We start from the raw sequence: 21726 nt of genomic DNA, 5'->3' as shown, positions 1-21726 counted from the left end.
TGGCATTTTGAAACAGGTTTTCTGTATTTAAGAAGAAATTGCATACAAAGTAGATGCAGCTAATACAGTAATGCAAAAAAAGATCATAAAAAATTAAAGTTATTCTTATGAATCTTTCATTAGAAGCAATGAAAAGGGACACTGGTGAAGCCAAGTGCTTTGTTCTTCTGAGCTCCTCGTGTAGGGCCAGATCCTGCAAACAATTACGTACTTGAGCGTTCCTTCTGCGAGAGTCTTGTTGGCGCCTTCAGCATATCTCCTGCTCTTTCACAGTTTGCCCACTTAGGCCTGTGGATTACTACCAGTGTTGTTCTACTTTATCAAACAGATGTTCCCTTTAAAAATTGACAAAAGTCCTGTAAAAAAATATACCACAAAATCACACAGCTGTACGGAGGCGAACACTTGCTTTTATGCAGGAAGAGCTGTTGTGAAATGATTTAAGGCTACTCAGAGCTTTTCAGATTACTCCCTACCGCAAATAACATGTTAAGTACTAAATTGCCCTAAGCGGTGTTTTATTACTGATCAATAAAATAGTAATCTTGTCTTTTAGCATGGAAAAATATTTTAGTGGGATTTTTCCTGGTTTAGTTCATGGATAGCAGTAAACCAGAAAGCACAACCCCCCCAAAAAAAGCAAAAGCCATCCTCGTTTGTTTCTAATTTTGCTTTGGGGGAATCCTAGGATTGTTCCAGCTGAATGGTGCAGGGTTTCTGTGCCTGTGCGCGTGTGTGCATGTAGTCGTGGTGTGCTGTGTTTTGTTTTGGGGTTTTGGGGTTTTGGTTTTGTTCTTTTACAATTATTTACTGGTACTCATCCTTATTGCCCCATCCTCTTCTCAAACAAAACAACCCTCTTCCAAAAAAGAAAAAAAAAAAAAAAGAAACCAACAAAACCAAAACAAAACAAAACTTGGCAAACTCTTCCGACTCCTACTGCCATTTCATTTTGCATTCAACAAGGGGTAGTGGGAATTGAAACGTCAACTGGAGATCGAGAAAAGCACCAATTTATAGTGTGTTAGCCTTGCACAATTCAAGATTTCTTTTGCTAGCTGCACACATTATACCCAACATCTCACCACTCTCTTGTGGCAGTTGTGAGGAATGGCTATTCCTTCCCGTGTGTGTACTACAGGCCTCTAAAGACTCTTATTTATTCTCTCCCATGTCACCTTGTGTACAGTCTGGTCTGTGACACTGATGGTGATTATGTCATTATTTTGCTCTGGGGGCTTTGGCACATCTGCAGAGCTGATGCACATCTTCTTTGTTACGCTGGCATACGTCCCATATCGCAAATGCTTCATTAGCCTTACTGCCTGCCTCCTTGCCAGACAAGAATACCCAAATCCAAGCTTCTTTTTGCTCTGGTCTTTTGTGTCTGTGATGAGCCTTTATTCATCTTCCTAGTTCTTCCCTGTTTTCTATTTTTCTATGTAAAACTGATTTCCAGATGTCCGTCGTTCTCCAAAAACCCATCATAGATGAGAAGTGAGAAGCAAGGTGAATTTTAACCCATGTTGTCCCTCACTCGTGTAAAGTCTTATCCCTCACAAGCTGACATGCTTTTTCATTCATCCTGCACATAGAAAGAGTTTGTTAGGCTAGGCAGTTCAATTTTAAAACTTGGCGTCTGCAAAAATAAAGAGGAAAAAAAAGAAAAGGAAAAGAAACCAGTGATTTCTCTTACCATTTAATAAATCCTAGTTGTGGTAATGGATAACATGCAAGTTGCACATGTTTCTTCCAGACTTTCTTAATTTCTTTTAGATGACATGGCTAAATTTCTCACTCAGAACTTTTGGAGAAGCAGCACTGTCTAGTGAAGGAGGAGGGTGTTCATGAGACCTGATCAGCTGAAATTTCTTATATCCTGTTTTAATGTGTCACATTAAAAGGACATAGAACATTTTGTACTGTGAAAATGAGGAAAATGTCTGATCTTCTAAACTTTATCTAAGCTGGTCTATATAAATGTTGTACCAGAGAGATGTGAAATAGTGGGTTAGCTTACTAGCTTTGTAAGGTTTTTGCCTCCACATCCCACCCACCCCCTGCTTTTTCTCCATGACGCTGAACTAAATTCTGGGCTGGATTCTCAGTTTCTGGTGTAAATCAGCTCCAGCAATCATTGTAGCTAATTAATCTGTGCCAGCTGAAAAGCTGTCTTTCGTTGCGTTACTGTAGTCAAGTGTGTGAATATATGTTAAATGTTAATTGGAAAAAAGTTTCATTTGTTTATTTTAAAACTAAAAATTAAATGCAGACCTGGATTTGGAGTCACAGAGCCATCATGTTTATGGATGTGGGGTGGAGGGGAGCGTTGTTTTTATTTTTGTAAGGCGCGCTTGCCAAAAGAGGAGGTCCCAGCCGATACCATCTCACAGTGCGGGGTCAGGGCTGCGTGACTGACTTTAACAGAAGTCTTACAGATAGGATTGCCCGTTCTATAGGACTTTGAATAGGTCACCTTCACGCAGAACACTGTTTGCTTGATATCTTCAACATGTTTTAAAATGGACGAGAGTCAGGCTCTCATAATGTGAATTAGCAAACTGTCATAACCCTTGGAAACTGTGGGAGAGGTTTAGCAGCACTGTGACCCACGCTGGTTTCTGGGCCAGCTTTCTGGGGTCCTGCCCTTTCTCAAAGCAGGTAGCCCTGGGCTGAAAGAGCAGTGGCAGCGCAGATTTGCTTGCGGAGAGACCTTCCAGCATCGGTGTGGAGCACAATGGGGATGCTGTTTTCGAAGATACTTAAAACTGTACGGGAAAAATACTGAGGCTGTGAGGAAGTAACAGCAGAATATTGCCGGGGTCCATGAGGACTGTGTGTCCTTCACGTGCATGAGAAAGAGAGAACCTAGGAGGTGAAGTAGCCATGGTTCAGTATCCTACTGAAGTGACATTAATGACACAAGAAGTAAAGTTAAGAAATACTGTTCAGTCCAAGAGGGAGGGAGTCTTCAGAGTACTGGATCGCTTTGTGTAGTTACACAGAGCCCATCACCTCCAGTAGAGTATAGCTGAATTTCGCAGTGCAGAGAAAGAGCCTGGCATCTTACTGACGTGCGAGTGTAGGTGGGCGAGAGAGAGAGGGACAGCCAGAAGGTCTGGCTGAAGGTAATCAACGTATTGGAGATTTCTCCCCGTAGATCTGGAAGGGGCAAGGTTCATCTTTCTTATCTGCAGAGGGGGAAGGTACGTAGCCAGGCTCTGCTTTGTTTTGTGTGCCACCGGAGGGACTCGTGAACTGCCCTCTGCGGGGGGGGCAGTTGCAAGGCTTTAGTGGAAATGTGCTGTCAGAAGAAGCTGAGTCCAGGTGGTGGTCCAGAGTGCTCAAAGATGTGGCCTTGAACTTGTTTCTGTAGTTAATGGAGAGGCTTTGCAGAGAGCAGCAGACCGGGGTGGCATGATCTCTGTTGCTAAGCAGGAAGGCTGCTGCTTTGATTGGGACTTAGGGGAGAATGGTGGTGTAGACACATAAATGCATTTAAAGCAGTAGCCTACAACCACAGAAAGTTTTCAGAGGAGAGGGGGGAAATCAACATTGCAAATAAAAGCCCTTTAACTGCTGAGTATCAGTGTTCAGGGGGAAGCCGAAGTGGCTTATCTCATGCAATTGCGGAGAGGGCTGGCTCCATCAGATGAGGCCCAGCCTCGAGGTTATCTAACCCAGCGCCGTCTGGAGTCACACCATTTCCTTCTGCAAGGGATAAAGAGGAGTCAAACGAGAGGGAGCTCAGTCCATTAGGGTGTAAGACTTCGTCTTCTGGCCTCACAAGCTTGCGAGGCTCACCGGTCCCTGGCAGGTCCTGCACTGAAGCTTGTAACAGGGTGTTTGTAGCCCAGTTTGGCCAGCCGCATGGCTCAGGGTGGAATAGATAGAGCAGTTTATCCCATCACGATGGGGTCCAGATGCCCATAAAAGCATGGTTATGTTGGGAGGAGGTTCGTCAGAGTTAATCGGGGGGGGAGCCTGGGCCGGTGGAGCCAGCTTCATTTGCAACATCCCTCACCCATAACCATGCACAATTTCCTGCCCCTACCCTCTGCCATGGGAAAGAGGAAAGGAGGTACCCTGCTGCCAGAGGGCATGCTTACCACCTTCCTGACACCCCCAAAAGGACCCCAGTGACTGCCTATTTCCCTGCCAGACTGATTAAACACCACCTGCTTCCCATCCCTCTCCTCTACCTCCCTCCTCACTCCCCCCACCTCAACATATGTAAAATGAGGAGGGAGAGGGCACAGTTGGAGCTTTTCAGGGCCAGACACAGAAGACAAAGGTGACTGCAATGCAGAGATGGGAAGAGTGTGCAAGAGCAAGCAACACCAATTACAGATGTTTACTAACTGTTACGGCATTTTTATATATATAGGATGTATTCTAGATGTATAAGCCTTTAATTATCACTTCTACTGCAGCGTTAATGGTTCATCCACAGGGCCAAATTCTGCTGAGTGTAAAAACATCCCTGCACACTACAGGCATTATGAACCAGTTTTCCTCTATATCCAAGGTCTAACCAGCAGCTTCTGCCTGCCCAGCTCTTTTATGCATGGAAATACACTATGAAAGCAGAGGACTTACTGCTGTTGAGAGACGTACCTGCTCATCACAGTCCAGGCTGTGTCTCCTGGTCCTTCTGAGTAACACATCATATTCCCATCTGGCTGATGTGTCCAGGAGAGTATGCAATAACCTCTCTGCTGTTCCTGCAGCAGAGCCAGAATTGGGTGGTCATCCCTGTACTCACTTTTCTGGACAGGTTTTTTGTGGGCGCCCGTACATGGTACCTGCCAGAATTTGGCAGCAGGGTACGTAATATGCTGCTTGGCATTGTAGGCAGCCTCTTGTAGCAGATTGCATTTCACCGCGAAGGGACTGAGTTAAAGTTAGACTATTCTTGGGTGCATGAGTGTTATTTCTCCTTCAGTTTCGAATGAAACCGGTGTTTCGAGACAGCTGCTGGGGTGTGACAATAACCCGTCCTGTGATTCTTTCTTACATTTCCCAACACATACTAAACCCCCAACTATCATAAGCCATAGGAGCCTTAGTGATTTTTCCATTCTGCAGCAGTGCCATTGGCAATGCAATAAGTTAAGGGCAATCAGAGTTTCCATTCGAAGCCTCTACATCTCATGCAGTTCTAATTCATCAGTAAGGCAGAAAAGGAAACTTGATAATAATCTCCCCATTAAAACGATATCGATGATTTTTGAGGATGGGGAAAGGGGAGAACTGAATTCCAAGGTGCAAAAAGTCTAAATAAATCATAAACGGAAAGTATTTTTATTTTGGTTTAGCCCACTCTACTTGCAAGTCTTACCAACTTTTGCACTTAAAAACTAGCATGTTAAGGCCGTTGTTTGCACAAGAGAGTAGCTGTGTCTCCATGATGGATAGGCTCATCCCCTGAACCACAGGCACAGCAGTCCCAGGACAGAGATCCTCCGGGGGTGCTGACGTGTGCGGGATGCCTCTCGCGTACTGCAAAATGGGAAGATGGGTCCTAACAGGGAGGACCCCAGGAGGCAGGAGGGAGGGTTCAGCCTGAGCGAGCTGCAGAAGCACTGTTGTGTGCGTCTAGCCAGGGCACATAGCACCAACCGCGCTTGGCGCTCCAGCCGCGCAGGGACTCTGCAGAGTACTTCCCAATCTTTATTTGTGGAAAAGCTTAATTGAAATGCAAGTGATTAAATCTAATGTATCATGCAGTATCCATTTTCACTGCACTACCACTTTCACTTCCCTGATATTATCAGACATCTCAGCAGCCCCACTGTCAGTTTTTTCCTTGTAAGAGCCATGCCCATTCTCTCTCCTCTTTGTGAGCTTGGCGGAGGAGATAACAGTAAGCCAGCAGTAGATTACTAGTGCCCCAAACTCCACTCAAGGGATAAGGGATCTCACGTTCATTTCAAACAAACACTTTTAAAATACATTCTTAAATCATTTGAGGGGCATGTGTTTTCCAGCTTTTTACAAAGAGTAAAAAAGCTACAGCATAACAGTAAATGCAATAGGAAACCTCTGTTGTTTTCCTAATTTTTCTCTTTTGAGCCAGACTCGGGCTAATGCTTTTCCCTTCCCAAGCGCCAGGCTCAGCACTGTGTTATTAGCGCTGTCCCAAGACAGTGGGCTTCCCTTTGTGTGCCACAGTGGGAGAGCAGACTGTTGTGAATGGCCACCCAATTTCTTGTCCATCTTTTTCTCTTTCCAAAACCTTCGTTTCTTAACAGAAACAGGATTTGTACAGAAACAGATTTGTACAGTAGGAGTCGTGAGAGGAAACTTGAAGGCAATAAATGCAGACTGTGGTGGCACCAGAGAGCTGCTGCTGTAGCCAGGGGGATTGGGACACATGTAGCGGTGGGCAAACTGACACCCTGCTCTCTGCAAAGGTGGTGTTTGGGAGAAAAGTGTGTTTACTGGAGTGTCCAATAGTTGAGGTATTTTTCATTTGTGTTTTTAAAATAAAAGCATCCTTTCCAACTATTTCCCTCTCCTCATAAGCGATAATGGAAGAGGCATTAGCCTTTCCATCGCCTGAGCCAACCTGTTTTTTTCTAAGAGGTGTCCAGGATGTTCAGCCAATTGAGTGATCTAATTAGCTGAAAATTGTTAATTTCCTTTACCTTATAAAGCACCTAACACAGAAACTGTTAAATAATGTTAAGTGTCAGACTTAAACTGAGAACATTGGGCCATATGCTGCCGTGGCTTTCGCGCCAAAAAGTGTAGCAACTTACTCCAAAACCTGCCTCCAATTCCTGTGTAGAAGCCAAAGCCTCCTGCTTGATATGCTGCCACACCAACTCGCAGCACTAAGATGGTCCCACGCAGCAGCTCACTGCACTCAGGGAAAAGAGTATGTGCGTGAGGAGAGGTGATGGTCTGGACAGACGTGGTAGGAGCCAGGACACCAGCAAGCTATTGCAGACACTGCCCGTGCGAGCGCAGAAAAACCGACAGTAGGGCAGTCCTGCTCAGGGCAGTGTTATCCTGGAAACGGCGGCAGATCTGTGCCTGCAGCTGCTAATTGCGCAAGTCCCTAGTCTGCAGAGGGCCAGGTGGATAGGTGGGCTGCCTTGTAGCTCTTCGTTAAAGCAGGGGGGTCCCTGGCTCCGTGGGTTGCACGCGATGAAGGGGCTGGTCCCAGTGTCACCAGCCTCCCCACAAGCCCACAGAGAAGTGGCCTCAGAAGTAGTGTGATGCCTCACTGCGTTACTGCTGGCTTGACCCCAGCATTACTCTGATGCTGTGTCTTATGGGTAGGGAGGGACCGGGAAGGGCTTGTCCTCAGTAGGTTTCCTACATGACAGGCTGCGGATATGGGAATGCACATTTAGTTAGGTGCCAGCTTGTGCCAAAAGCCCACAGGCTTGAGTCTTCCTCATGTGAGGAAGGGGCTCAGGGCTATGTGTGGATGATGCACGTGGAGTTTCTCAAGCATCTCCTTTAAGAAGGTTGCATCGTACCCCCAAAGCTCACCTTACTCTGACTTTGGGGGTGGGGGGTGCCTGTGCACATCTGGTTCATGCTTTGTATGAGGTTTTCTCAGCAGAAATATTTCCCCTGAATCTCTTCTGCTGTTGCTGTACCTGTCCTGGTGCGGACTGCTGTGCATACACATTAAAGCTGTCTGACCTGGAGCTACCCATGGTGAGACTGCTCCCCAGATAGCAGGCTCACTTATCATCCTGGAGAGGTTCTCCATCACTTGCCTAATAGATGCTGTTTATGCCTTATTCTTGGGTTAACAGGCTCCCCACGGAGTCCCTCTCTATAGCCACTGTCTAGATCATCCAACTAGAAGAGTGATCTGGCCTTCCCCCTCTCACCCCTTCCAACCTGTTTACCTCCCATTACCACGACCTTGCGCTCTGCAACATGAGCAGCCTTCACCAGCTGAAGACCTCTGATCCTAAGTCCACTAGAGATTTTGGCTTTCCTATTTGGCAAGGCGACTTGTTGCCCACCAGGTCAACATGAATAAAGATTTTTTAAATCCATAAAGTCCTGCAATTGGAAGAAGGAAAAAAAAAAAAAAGAAAAAAAGAAAAGCTGCCTCCAAATAATTTAACCTCTCCTGGCAGCCTGACATCTTGAGCTGCCTGTGCTGCACTTGTTTATTTCTGCTCATAATTAGGATCAAAAAAATCCAAACGTACACTCACCAAGAATTCTACTTTATATAAAATTTGAAAGTAAAATCAATCCTGGCCCAATCTTATCATTTTTAAAGTATGTTTATCCAGCTTTGTAGTAGGAACAAGCAGACTGTTTGAAGGCCACATAGTTTTAAAACCTTGGTTGCAACACGTTACCCCATTTTGAAACCGTCTTTATCTAGCCGAGAAAACTAAAATCTGTTTGACAAAGTAGCACTCCAGCCAGTTTATCTTGCAATATGGCTTTAGCTCACAGAGCCTATTGATTTCCTTAAATTAATGTTTACAGAATGCTACTGAATTTCACTCAACGGGACATTGTTCTTTTGAAGCTTTGTAAAATATGATACAGAGTGTTATTGCCGTTTGTTCCTTTGCTAAGACTGATGAAACATTTATTTTTTTAAAGTGCAGCCTTGAACTATAGCTGTTTCCTACAAGTGTGTTTACTCTTGGAACATTACTAATACAACACACTATCAGACTCCAGCACAATACCACAGGCAAAGTCTGTAGGTACACTCTGGCCAGCCTAATCGTATAAATGGAGCTGAAGTTTAACGCAGATTAGACATCGTATGAGAAAAGGTTTTGAGCTTAGCCCAGCTGTCCCTGTCTGAAGGATCTTCAGATTTGTGCACTACAGCCAAGCAGTTGTCTGACGCTGTTACAATATTAGAATGGTTGCGTTGGTCTTGGTACTTCTAAACATGGGACCCCATACTGAAAATTAACATCTAGTCCTCTCCCTCTGTCCCCCTAGACAAGGTGAATAGCTTTATGGTTGCCTTGAGCGTGGTTCGGAGGCTTTCGATCCAATCTCTGAGGAGTGCTTAAAAATCTACTCCAAGAAGCACTCGCATTACTCCTAACATTCACCCAAATTTTGGTAGTTTACTAAAATGAGGTTGCTGTTACCTATTGCTGAAATTTTACAAGAAATCACAGCCACTAATGATTTGCCAATTTTGCTACAGCTTTCTGCAGCTATACTACCATTAGACATATCAGTCCAATAAATCTTCACTGTTTGCTTATGAGAACCGACACGCCAGCCTAAACTGGGCACCCTTACGTAGGGTGGGTGTACCTTATCCCACAAGCATCAGAGTGAACTGCTCACTTGGAGTATGAGTGGGAAAAAAGTGCTCCTGAGGAAAATCTCTGCCCCAGCCCAGCACAACCAGAGGTAGACGGTCTGCCAGGAACGCAAACTCTCTGTTGAAACCAATGGGGTGGTGAAAATTTACACTGCTGAGGAGCTGCCCCTTGGTAGCCTCCCACATGTGCTCAAGGAGAGGGACTTAAACTCCACATTTATTGCATGCAATATTAATGGATCAGCTGGCAAGAGAGAAAAACAGGAAGTCATGTGGGCACCTAAGACACAGGCTTCTTGCTTTGTAAGACTGTGTCTGAGAGCAGGTGACTTTTCTTTCTACCATGGAGGTTCCACGTAACCAAGTCCCAACCCCCCACAGAGGGGAAAGGAAAGCCAACTCTCTGACTTCTTGCCTTTTTATCTAGTAATCTCTGTGTGGCCTTCCTAAAGCATCTGAGTTTATCCATTTAAGTCCACTCTGTCTGCAGTACAAGTCCCCAGCTTGTGCTACTGCTGTCAGGAGATATGTCTCTCCTTGATCAATATTTACTTAACAAACAGCAGGGATAGGAGAGTTTGTTTAGAGGAATCATGTGTGCACAAGGGTGAATGAATGCTCGGTAAAGTACTTCACCTGTTTGTCTCCTTTCCTAGGGTATCTTTTCTGCTTCAGGCCTCATGCTGGGCTTTGCTACCATTGCCCCTGTGAACATGCTCAAAGCCATCCTGCTTTAGGACAGTTTAGCAATCATCGGCTGCAGAAAATGAACTTCTGAGTAAATATTTTATTACCTGTTCTAGGAAAGTTGGAGGGAGAAGTTTAGGAACTTTGTAAAATTACTTCTATGGTTAAAAAATACTTGATGCTTAAGTAAAAATACACTAAACTTCCCAGACTCTTGCCCTTATGGAAGAAAATATTTCAAAGATGTTTTAAGCATTTTGTTGGCACAAAATATTTCAAAATTCCTGCTGTAAAAAACCTGAAGTGTTCTAAAGAAAAAAATTTATACACAGGTAAAATTGCAAGGAAGGAAGTATGTTTAGTATTTTTAAAGAATAACTTCAGAAAGGTTTGCTATTCATTTATCCAACTAAAACAGTTGTTTCTGATGCCCGAAGTCATTGCACGCAATTAGCTTTGAGGCATCTGAGTCTAGTTTGGGGGGGGGGGGAGGAATTTTATTTTGTGAATCAGAGTTGTAAAAGCCATCTGAAATATTCATGCAGAATTGTCTGAGAAGCAGTTTCTGTTTTATTTACTGCACAGTAGAACAGCCACAGTGGATTAGCTCTACAATACCCGTAACAAAAGCACAACAGCTGATGCATGTGATGTTAGGAGGTGACAAAACAGTTAAAGTATGCTGCTGGCTACAGGCAAGCAGTCAGCAGATGCAGACAAAAGGGTTTGTGACAAGAATAACTCTCTCTCCAAGGCGAGCAGTCAAGAGTATCCAAAATACCAATACCCTTTTCTCCTTGACATTGTCTTCTTACAGTCAGCATTTTATTGCCCTTTTATAGTAAAAAAACAAAACACAATTCTCTGGAATATCGGTTTTAACTTGACTTTCACAATTCTGTGATCTTTACATCTGTATTGCTTTTTCTATCATCTAGATTTACCACTTGAACAAGAATTTTTGAAAGTTTAAAAGATTAACTGTAAAGAACCCCACCCATAATAGGATTAACAACATGAAATACACAGATAAATCTTTGAGCAGACCGGTGACTTGTTTTGTCATTTGGTTTTGGTGGTTTTCCCCTTTTCCATTAAGAGAGAATTAAGCATCTTATTTTGCTAATGAAGAAATAAGGCTTGGGTAGAAATTAAAGGTTTGCTTGACAATGGGAGAGATTTAGGTGCTGGAAAGGGACTCTGAATGAGCTGATGTTTATTTCAGAAGTGTGAAAAATCAGCTTATATATCTCCAGAAAAAAAAAGAGAGAGAGAGAGGCTGTCTTCTTTCTAACCTTTGTAATTCCCCTTCTATTCTCTGTGACATTCATTCAGCTGCCAAGCATGTTTGGCAAGGCTTGAGCCAGTGAGCGCACTTCCAGTGACCGCTAACCTTGGTATGTCCTGACACTTATGATGAGTATCTGCAGGACACAGAAGGCAGGCAGGCTGCTATGTCAGGCTTTTATTATGTACTGCAGAGGCTGGGGACAGTCAGTTTAATAAAACAAATCATCCTTGAAGGTAAAGCAACTGGGAAGAGGAGGAGGAGGAGGGCTTGGGGAAGGGAGGAGATGAGGGGAATGGGAGGGAAGGGAGGAAAAGTCTTTGCTGTGCAACCCGAAAAATAAATGAATTAACTAATAAAAGATACAAGATACAAGACAACCCAATAATGAGAAAAATAGTGAAAGGCCACTGATCGGCCACCAACTTGAGACACATAGCTACTTCTAGTGTGCCCTCCTTCCCAACAATGATTTTTAAAGTCCATGCATGCCATTAGAAAGGAAAGCCTGATCCTCTTTGTTGGCTTAAAATCAGTGTTGCTTCACTGATTTTCCTTGAGCAACACTGACTTAGACCTGCTGAGGATCTGCCCTCACCTTCCGAATCACCACTGCCTTTTTGGTAATGTTTTCCTTGAAAAGAAATTCAACAAGTATTTTTAAAGCATATTGCTTTCTGCAACTGTGTATGCTTTTGTATGAAAGAAGAGTGAGTTAGGTCTGACTTGGCTCCAACTTTTGAGACATTGGAACTATACTTTTACTCACATAGAAATAGTTTGTGCTGAGTATTTTTAACGAAGCACTCCCCCACAGTGCTAATCCAAATGGTTCGGCGTGGTAGTTGCACATGCAAACCCAGGAGTATAATAGTTCAGGTTTGTTGTTCAAGCCAAGGAAAATGCCAGTAGTTAAAACAGCATAAATAGACAAGAGCAGATGAGAGCTTTAATTCCCTCCGTTTTCATAGAGGAAGGGGATGTGTTAACGTGGCTAAAGCTTGAGAAGGGGCACTGTGGTGGTTGTTGGACTGTGTTACAAGGTACAGGACCAATGCGTACCAGGTGTAAATCAGCCTAACTGCACTGAGGCTGGTAGAGCCCTGCTGATTTACACTAGCCCAAAGTTTGGCCTGTGACTTTTTCCTTGGCAGCGAAGCTAAGTTACATTGACAAAGCATGCGGCAAAGTGTGATTTCTTTCTAAATCAGTCTGATGTGGAGGCTTCAGCCTTAAACCCACCTAGCCTCCCCCTGAGCAGACCTCATTGTCTTTCCTCCTGGTGAATGTACAGTGTGATTCTTTGATTGACTGCTGCCACCTGATGCTAAGAAAATGCCCTGGGTTCATACTAGGGATTGTTGGTTCTATTAAAAGCAACGTAGATGGAGTTTATTTGTCACTGAAGCATTTTCTGCAGATGTTCCTACTTCAGAGATGTTCAGTCAGTTAGGTGTAAAGATGTGCGGAATAGGTCGCCATCACTTAGGGTCAGGGAAATGCCACCCCCAGACACATAATTAACATGGCTGACTGATTAATTGCCCACTGAAAAATATAACTACCCATCCATTTAAATATTTATTTTCAGCTCTGGACTTCACTAGTATTTTCTTTATTAAAAAGAAAAAAAACCCAAACCCAAACAAACAAAAACCACTGCAGTTACTCCTTCTAGAAAGGAAAAATGTTGGCCAACGTACAATCCTGTGGGGATTAATCACAGTGCTATTCACATTACAACATGCAAAGTAATGTGTGTGATCCAGTCTGACATGAAAAATTGCTAATAACATCCCAAAAGGAAAGAACTATGAATGGCTCTAATGCCTGAGGAGTAGGGGAGATCTTTGAGAACTCGGCATTACAAGGTGGAGAATCCAAAAGAAGCTGAAATTCTGGGGCTTTTCAAAGCCCTTGCAGGGTTTCGTTCACTATTATGTTTGTGGGCTGCTCTCTGCAGTGTGTTGTACCGGGTTCAAAGGGGCCCAGCCCTGCAGGTGTGAGTCAGGTACAATGAAGTCAGACCTTAAAAGCTAACTTCTAGTCTAAAAGAAGAGCCTGTGTGTCTTTATGGGGGTGGGAGGCCTGGAAGCTAGTGGCTTAGGGGTTTCACACTGCCTACTCCATGGAAAAGCAGCATCCCCTACCTGGAAAACTTTCATATGCACAGGTAGAAATTGAATGTCAAAGGCTCAACTTAAACCCCAGGTTGTCACTTCCATGCTTAAAGTTGTCATGGGTGTAACCATGTAGGGAGAGGTAGGACTTTTTGCATTTGGACTTTATGCTTCTCATCTAAGTGTGCTTGTAATTGCCTCTCTCCCATCTCCAGCAACTTGGAAGGGAAGGAAGGCATCTATCTAATGTTGGTCCTCTGGAGTGGACACCAAAATTGAAAGGTGTGAACTTTTTTTCCCAAGCACAAAGGCAAAATCCAACAGTTTTGCCCTCATGAACTAACATCAGTGTGTACACTAAAAGGTTGGTTATCTACTACATTGCTTGCTTTCTAGTATCATGTAGTCAACAACTCTCTCCCCTTTGTTAGTGCCCCGCAATACCAGGGGTGATGAACAGCACCTGAGCAGTTGTTTGAACTGCATGAACAGAAAAGTATCATTTTTTATAGCAATGCAAGAATGAGACAAGTATGGTATCTTTTGTAGACGTATTACCAAGTACCCAAACAGCAGAGTGGTTACGTGAAGTTTTAAGTTACTTCTTTGAGCTGGAATAAGTGAAACATAATAGTTATTTTCTTCCCTCACAATTATTGCTGGAATAGAACATCTGTAAAAATGTTTCTTTCTGTGCGGCCCTTTGAATGAAAAATTTCCATAGAAGGCAGCCTGTCTTTGGGAGCAGAGAAAAATGTGGGGGGGCTGGATTTCACTGTCAGAGGTAGACAGAGGACTTCTGCAGGCTGCGGAGCTTCTGGAAGCAGAGTTTGTCAGCTGGTGTCAGGGAGAGCTGATCTCATGTTTATCTGATGGCAAAACGTGCCTAGCAAACTGCTAGTGTTTCCCCAGCAGTGATAGGTGAGTGAGGCTCCAGAGCTCTAGCATATCAGGTTAAAAATGCACATTTCCAGACAAGTTCTCTGAAAGTGGTCTCTAAATGGAGAAGAACAAAAGCCTGAAGTAGAGGATAAGGTGCTGGCCCTGATCTAGCAATGTGACATGCATTCAGTAAATGAGTGAGATCTGCCCGGGTGTCTGTTGGCCACAGGAATAGTTGAAGTGGCCCCTACTGCAGGTTGGAGAACTCCTCATGCCGGAGTGGGCAAAGAATAGCAGTGAGGGAATACTTGCTATTATAAGCATGCTGGCTACTGGCCGGCCATGTATTAGCAGTTCTAGAGCTGTGAAGCCATATTTCCGTAATAAAAATGGAAAATAATACCTTTATGGAGATGACCTCAACCTTGCAACTGACCTATGGTTCATTATAGTGATTGCTTTTGAATCATTTAAGGGAGAGGGTAAGAAGGTGGTGCTGGTGCCTGAGACAACTATTTAGGATTAATTACCAAAGTTTGGAAGTTACTGTGTTTCTTAACACTCACCCATTATTCAGGGGCATCTGAGAGTGGCATGCTCCTGCTATCTGGCTGTTTGGCTCACCTGTGAAGTGACAGTGACATTTAGAAAACTTGGATGAGTTTAACACATCCCAGCTCAGTAGTCACTTGGAGGACAATGCACTGAAGAAGGTTGGGTTTTTATTTGTAAGCTTCTGAAAAAGGAGGGAAGACCATAATGTCTCCCAAAAAGGCCATCTTATGGGGGTCTTGTGCACAGCAGCCACAGAAGCAAGTCGTCACTTGCTTGCTTGCTTTTAAGTTACGAACAACATTCAGAGATACGCTATTTCTTTGATAGCTTTCAGCACTGGTTGTGACCAAAGTTAAGCGCAGCGGTGCAGAGGGCTTTCTCTGTGTTCCTAACTTCCGTATTAGTCCCACATGGAGAGGAGAACATAGCTGTAAATGCACGGGTAAAATACCAAGCAGAGATTTGTCTCCTTAAAGACAATTGTGTTTGTTTCCCCTCCTGCTAATTATATCCTATAAATCCCCCACTCTCCTAACTCAGACAGTAACATTTTGTTACCTACATTCTGTCAGTAGACTTTACAAAGATCTCTAACACATGTTATAAAAGTTATTGCTATAGTACTATATATAACAGCTTTGCATAAGAGAATAGAAGGCTGCCACATTTAGAAAATGCAGGTGCTATGTAAGCCCCTTTCTGAAAGAAAGAACTTAGCTCAGTTTCCTTTGAAGAACCAGAGACTTGAAATTGAAAACTGTATTAATGCCATTGTCTCCTTGTATCAGCAGGTTCCAGAGAGATTCCTGGAAGTGGCTCAGATCACGTTACGGGAGTTTTTCAATGCCATTATCGCAGGCAAAGATGTTGATCCTTCCTGGAAGAAGGCCATATACAAGGTCATCTGTAAGCTGGACAGTGAGGTCCCTGAGATTTTCAAATCCCCAAACTGCCTACAAGAGCTTCTTCATGAGTAGAGAGTTCAGCAGCTATTTATGAATGTATGAAAGTAGCAGTCCCCTTCTGATGCCCAAGTCATGTGTGTCTCTATTTTAATTTCATATATATGTGTATTGCATACATATATATGTATATGAAATTAGACTGTGATCCCTCCTGGATTTAAGTTTTCGTTCAGTTCCAAGGGGATGGTTATTTTACTTCAGCCTTCAGTTTACTTTTGCCCGAGACCCTTAACATTTGGAGAATCAATGGGGTTAATTTTCAGGGAGAAGAGTTTGGAAGTGTGTAAAAGCCTGTCTTAGCAAGTTAGGGCATTATGTTTAAAAATGCTTTGTCAGATTTATTGCTTGCTGCAAAGTGGCATTTTGTCTTAGTGAGACTAATGTCATGGCACAATACTACAGACAATGAAGTTTATATTATGTTTATACTGCTAAAGGTCTGAACTCTGTGGAGTCACTTCATAAGCTTCGAGCTTTTTTTTTTATTTTATATACTTTTTAACCAGTAACTAGATTTTGTTTCATACTTCAAAAACTTACAACATTGATTTTAGGTACTCACTCCAAGAAGTGATACCCAAAAAAGCAAACCCTATTCTTCATGCTTTCCTTACAGAAATGATAAATACCCTGCACCAGTAATCAACATGCCAGGTTGTTTCTCTAAATTGCAGCAAGGGACATTTGCACAGATCAACTACCGTTCTTGCAGGGTGAGGCCAGTAATTCATGCACAATATTGTATCAACCACACTAATTTTGGAATATGGTCAGCTTTATTAAAGCGGAAGCATTTCACTCTCCATAGAGTAAAAATGAAACCTTCAGCATCCTATATTGCCGTGTCTCGATCTTATTTTAAGTGGCAGTAGTCCCTAAATTTATTCTTTTCTTAGTCCATTCTGCCCCCAAAATCACCTTTCCAGTATACAAAGTTTTCTGTCTGTATTCAACATCTGTCCTGAAAAGCACTTTTTGAATTATCTTAGATATAGTAGAAGAAAATGTCTTCACCTCACTTTGCTGAGGCAAAGGAAAAAAAAAAAAAGACTTGTTTGTAGCTGTAAAATATAATTAGTGTTTTCCTAATCAGAAGAATAAAAATTACATTTTCATAAAAATCTAATTAAGCATATACAAAAATCGCAGTGTCCTCCTGGCTATGCAGGGTTCAGATAGCCAAATTGGATTTTTAAAATTACAGTAAGTGCAGCTTTAAAAAAAATAAATCTATTTGAGTAATGCACTGCACTTGTCTTCTGAAGCTGGAGCTAGTCTTGACCAAAATCTGAGCTACAGTTTAAAGTCCATGATGGATCTGGGTTCACCTGAATGCTATACCACTATATGTCAGCAGACAGAAAGAAAGCTAGCTGCTAGTTCTCGTGCTTTCTTCAGTGGCTCTCCTTTTCTCATGTTTTCAGAAAGGTATTGTCTCCAGAAGTTTGGGGGAAGGTTGAATATGCTATGGCACTCTGTATTTGTCATTTTCTCTGTCGTCTTTTGTACGGATGCAGTAAGAATTTATTGTTATCGTCAATAGTATTTTCCCCTCCATAATTCAGTCTGAATCTAGAGGAAGTTCCTAATTAGCTGTGAATTATATTTAGACCATCAAGGATATTGGTATCTTATTTCTTTATTTTAAAATTACATTTTGACTTTGGAGAGTGAAAGTTTACCCATGTGACTAAAGAGCTGACCTGATCATTGCAATTTCACTTCATTTACAAATACTGCTGATAGACAGAAATGTATGAAAGCAATTATTGTTAGCAGAAAGCCTTAAAAACCTGCTGACTTCAAATTAAACAGCACAATCCTACGATTCCCTGTCATTCTTTTCAAGCAGTGGCAGTATCTTTGGAGTATAGGCAATGCAGACAATAGCATGGGATGAAGTGCCAACATTTTCACTATGCATTAAAAGCAAAACAAATCTTCTTGATCTTAGGCTCCCTGAGAGTACCTAATACTGTACGTATCCTTACAGTAGACAGGATGTGTCCTTTCCTTTCCTTTCCTTTCTTTTCTTTTTTTCTTTTTTCTGTGCATGATTTGGTAAACATTACACTTCATAAAGATGTAACTCCAATGAATTCCGAATAAGAAAGGATGAAAATTGTGTTCATGCACTTTTTTGATTTATGGGAAGAAGTGGCATAAAATGCTCAAGTTTTAATACAGTAAGTTCATAATTGGCATACCATCAGATACAAAATATAACACTGCATTGTCACCTTGGACATAAGAAAGCAAAGCCATACTTTAGTCATACTATGTGGACATACTACTAGCTACCATCTCAATCTGTGATTTTACCGTTGCTTTTATTACGTTTAATATTATTATTATTATTAATATTATTATTATTATTTGGCTGCAATGTGATTCACATAATCTAAATAAGTGAAATTGTGTACTCAACACTTGATGTTGTTGCATTTATTTATTTATTTATAAGTAGCATAATCTCAATAGTAAATGAGGCATAGGAATTAAGAGTAGAAATTTCATCTTAAAAGCAAAATAAAAAACTCCTTGGTCTGAAACAGGAATAAAGGATAATTTGATCATTTCAGTTATGTGATTTTTTCTGCATTTTATAGCCATATTGCCTTTGTGCCTCCCAATACACCTAAAATTATAAATACACAGCATAGCTCCTACTAAATTATAAGTAGAAAGCAGTTCCTTTCAAATGCTCTCAATATTATTTCACTAAAAATGGCTAAAAGGCAGGAGGCTACTTTTATTGTAATGAAAAGTTTACATACGGAAAGAGTTTCAAAATCCATGTAGAAACCCCATGTTGCCACTCATTTACTGCTAATTCAGATTTATTTCTGCATATAAACTTGAGGTTATAGTCTGTGCCTAGACCTTAAATGCACCAGCGGAAGGATGAAAAAAATCCTTCAAAATACCAGTTTTTCCCCCACAAGTACAATTGTTCTTGTGCCTTCTGTGGCTTACAATTTTCATCTTTTAAACTTTATTTTTCAATTACTACAGCTGCAATAAACACTGATTATTTTTTTTTTCTGGCTGTTTGACATAATGTTGATAGCTATGCATATTTTGTGTCTTTTTAAAAATTAAAAAAAAAAACAAAGCAGGAGAATACGTTTTTGAAGAAGAGAATTTTTAGAACAGTTTGATAACGCAAATTATTTTTTCTCAATTGTTTGAGCAGCATTCAAGTTTTGAAAATTCTTGTAGAAGCCAATTTTTTGTAACTGTGGTGCAAATCTTGTGTTTTCTTAGCCTGATGAAAAGTAGTATAGAAGCAATATTTCATACGTGACATGTGCATATACATATACATATGTAGTCACACACACAGAGACAAAATGTGTGGGTGTATGTATGTTTATATACACAGAAACACACACACATACAAAATATGCGTATGAAGTGAAAAGCTTACCTTTTTCCTATCTAGATTAAGAACCTATTTTAGACATTTGTTATGTTTTGTGAAAAGAATGTTCTATTTGAAACTACAAAACATTTAATTCTTACTGTATCTCTGGTTGTTTAATGGGAACGTTTCACATTTAATGGTAAACACGTGGAAGATGTTAGAATGTAGTAATTATTTAATGAAGTGTTCACCCATGTATTCCTGAGGTTTGCTTTGTGCCTCTGAGTATTATTTAATTAAAGTGTTTTAAGTTTGCAGAATCTTTGTTACTGTACCAGGTATGTGGGTGAACATTGAAAATCGAGGGGAACTTTTATAAAGCAATGTAAATATTCAACCTTACGGCTGTTCTTGCATAAAGACATAAGATTTTAATAACTACATTCTGAAAACATCTGTTGAATTTATAAGAAACACCACAGTAACTGTATAGATAGTTGAAAGCATTCTTGAAAATCCAGCTCTCTACTTTTAAAAGTTAAGTCTCTTTCATCAGATATCAAGGGAATGGGTAATACAGTTTCTGTAAAATTGAAGAATTTTTTTCTATGTATATGAAGTCAGTTAATAGAATAATGTTTTTTTCCACAGGTTAATATTAATTAAGAAATAAAGGTGAAGATTTTGTGGCTTTAAAGATAGGATTTTCACCAGCAGCATTGAAAGATTATACATATATATATATACAGAAATATATATATATATATTAAAAATGGAAAGTGGTTTACAAAACCCCCAAAATGAGCACTGTACATGAGAAGTGAAAGCAAAAACTATATTTGCCATGTGTATTATATAGCAATCATTGGTGTTAATAGTGCAAATGTTTCCTTCTGGTACCAACTATGTGTTTGAAAATTCCAATACGCATTGTTTTCAAAAAGCTCCCCTTAAGGAATGTAACTGGTTTATATGAGTAAGCAGTTACTGTATTGCACTTAAATGTTCTGTTGAAGGAAATGCAATTTTGTTTTCTGTAGAACTGTTGGTTGTAAACCATCTATAAACTGAAGCTAAAAATGCTCATATTTAGAGCTGGGATGAAAACTGGTATTTAACCTTTGTATCTTCTTAGGAATATCCTTTTTGGTGTATGAAAGGTGGTGGCACTATGACTTTATTTAGACTTTTCATCTGAGCCACAGTCACCTCTCTCCCAAAGCAGCCACCTTCCGAATGCACAAATATACTGGGATATGTAGAAACAAATCTAGAAGAAACAGTGAGCTTACATTTTTCTCTAAAATTCATCCTTTCTGCATTAATTGTACCACTCAAGTGAGATATTAGACAAACACAATAACCATCTCATTACCATATAACATGAAAGAGTCAGAAACTAAAAAAGAAGGAAAAAAAAAAAAAGCCTCTTTAGGTTGGTTTTAATGCTGCCCAGAAGAGTCAAAGGTTAAGGTTTAAACTGATATTGTCCCAGCCATTACTCATATGTATATAGTTACAAAAGTGACAAAACACTGCCTTTATATTATTTAGCAATATGTTGTAAATAGCATTATTAAGCTCTTTTTTTGTAATAAAGACCCTTTAATTTGAAGATAGTACAATAACTGAACTGATAAAGTCAATTTTTGATTTTTTTTTATTTTATTTTTTAGCTAGAGGCAATTTCAACTGTGGATTTTTTTTGTTGTTGTCTATTGTTCTGAAGACTTTGCATAATTTATTGGTTTAATTTATCCTAATTTATTTGATGAAGGTGTACAATTTTGTATTACCAAGGATGTACTGTAATATTAATTGATGACAAGATAAAACAATAAGACTCCCCTGTCCGTTTGGAAAAAAAGGTGCAGTAGACAATTGATTGAAAAAAGTTACAATTCTAGCTTGGCAGCTACTAAATTTAAGATAAACACAGGAAAAATGTTTGGGGGGGGGGGTGGATTTTATTTTGTGTGTTTAAAGCTTTTGTATACTCTCCAGACTTTTACCTTTTTGCTTTGTACCACTTAAAGGATACAGTAGTTCAATTGCCTTGTGTGCCTTCCATCTTCTCTAAACTGAATGTATGTGCAGTATATATGCAAGCTTGTGCAAAATAAAATATAAATTACAAGCTCATTGCCATTGTTTATATTTATTTCCAAAAGTTTATGTTGCCCCATGTCAAGAGGTGAACCACTAAACCTCTCTGCTGCATCCAGGCTGTGCCTAACAATGTAGTCCTCTGAAGGTTTTCTTTTCCCCTTAGTTCGAATTATTTATTAATGAAACTGCCAGCCCTCTTGCAAAATGGATATAATGATTTATCTAATCCGGTGTCCTACCTCCAGTGCCGGTTAAGATAATGAATGTTATTTTGCAATAGTCTATCAGACAAGGAATAACTCCCTGCAAGAGACATGTTATGTCTGAGGCATAGACAGCCCTTTAATTTAAATGTAGCCAACGTGAGCTAGAAAGTACTTTTTTTTATGATGCTTAATCATTTCCTGGATATACCTGCCATGCTGGTGTCCTGCAACAGGGAGTTCCACAAGTCAGGTGAATGTAGA

The 21726-nt window shown here is 40.9% G+C and overlaps 1 protein-coding gene across 1 annotated transcript in view; it reads left to right on the top strand.

Annotated features, from left to right (window-relative positions):
- PROX1 (prospero homeobox 1) overlaps nucleotides 1–21292 on the top strand; it is a 49960-nt gene extending 28668 nt beyond the window's left edge. Inside the window, exon 6 of the mRNA XM_069800151.1 lies at nucleotides 15610–21292. Coding sequence (XP_069656252.1) covers nucleotides 15610–15795 — 186 coding nt within the window. The 3' untranslated portion in view covers nucleotides 15796–21292. The remainder of the gene's footprint in view (nucleotides 1–15609) is intronic.
- Nucleotides 21293–21726: the final 434 nt, after the last annotated feature.

Source organism: Haliaeetus albicilla, chromosome 13 (assembly GCF_947461875.1).
Source record: "Haliaeetus albicilla chromosome 13, bHalAlb1.1, whole genome shotgun sequence".
Classification (NCBI taxonomy): domain Eukaryota; kingdom Metazoa; phylum Chordata; class Aves; order Accipitriformes; family Accipitridae; genus Haliaeetus; species Haliaeetus albicilla.
This window is presented reverse-complemented; position numbering and strand designations above follow the sequence as displayed.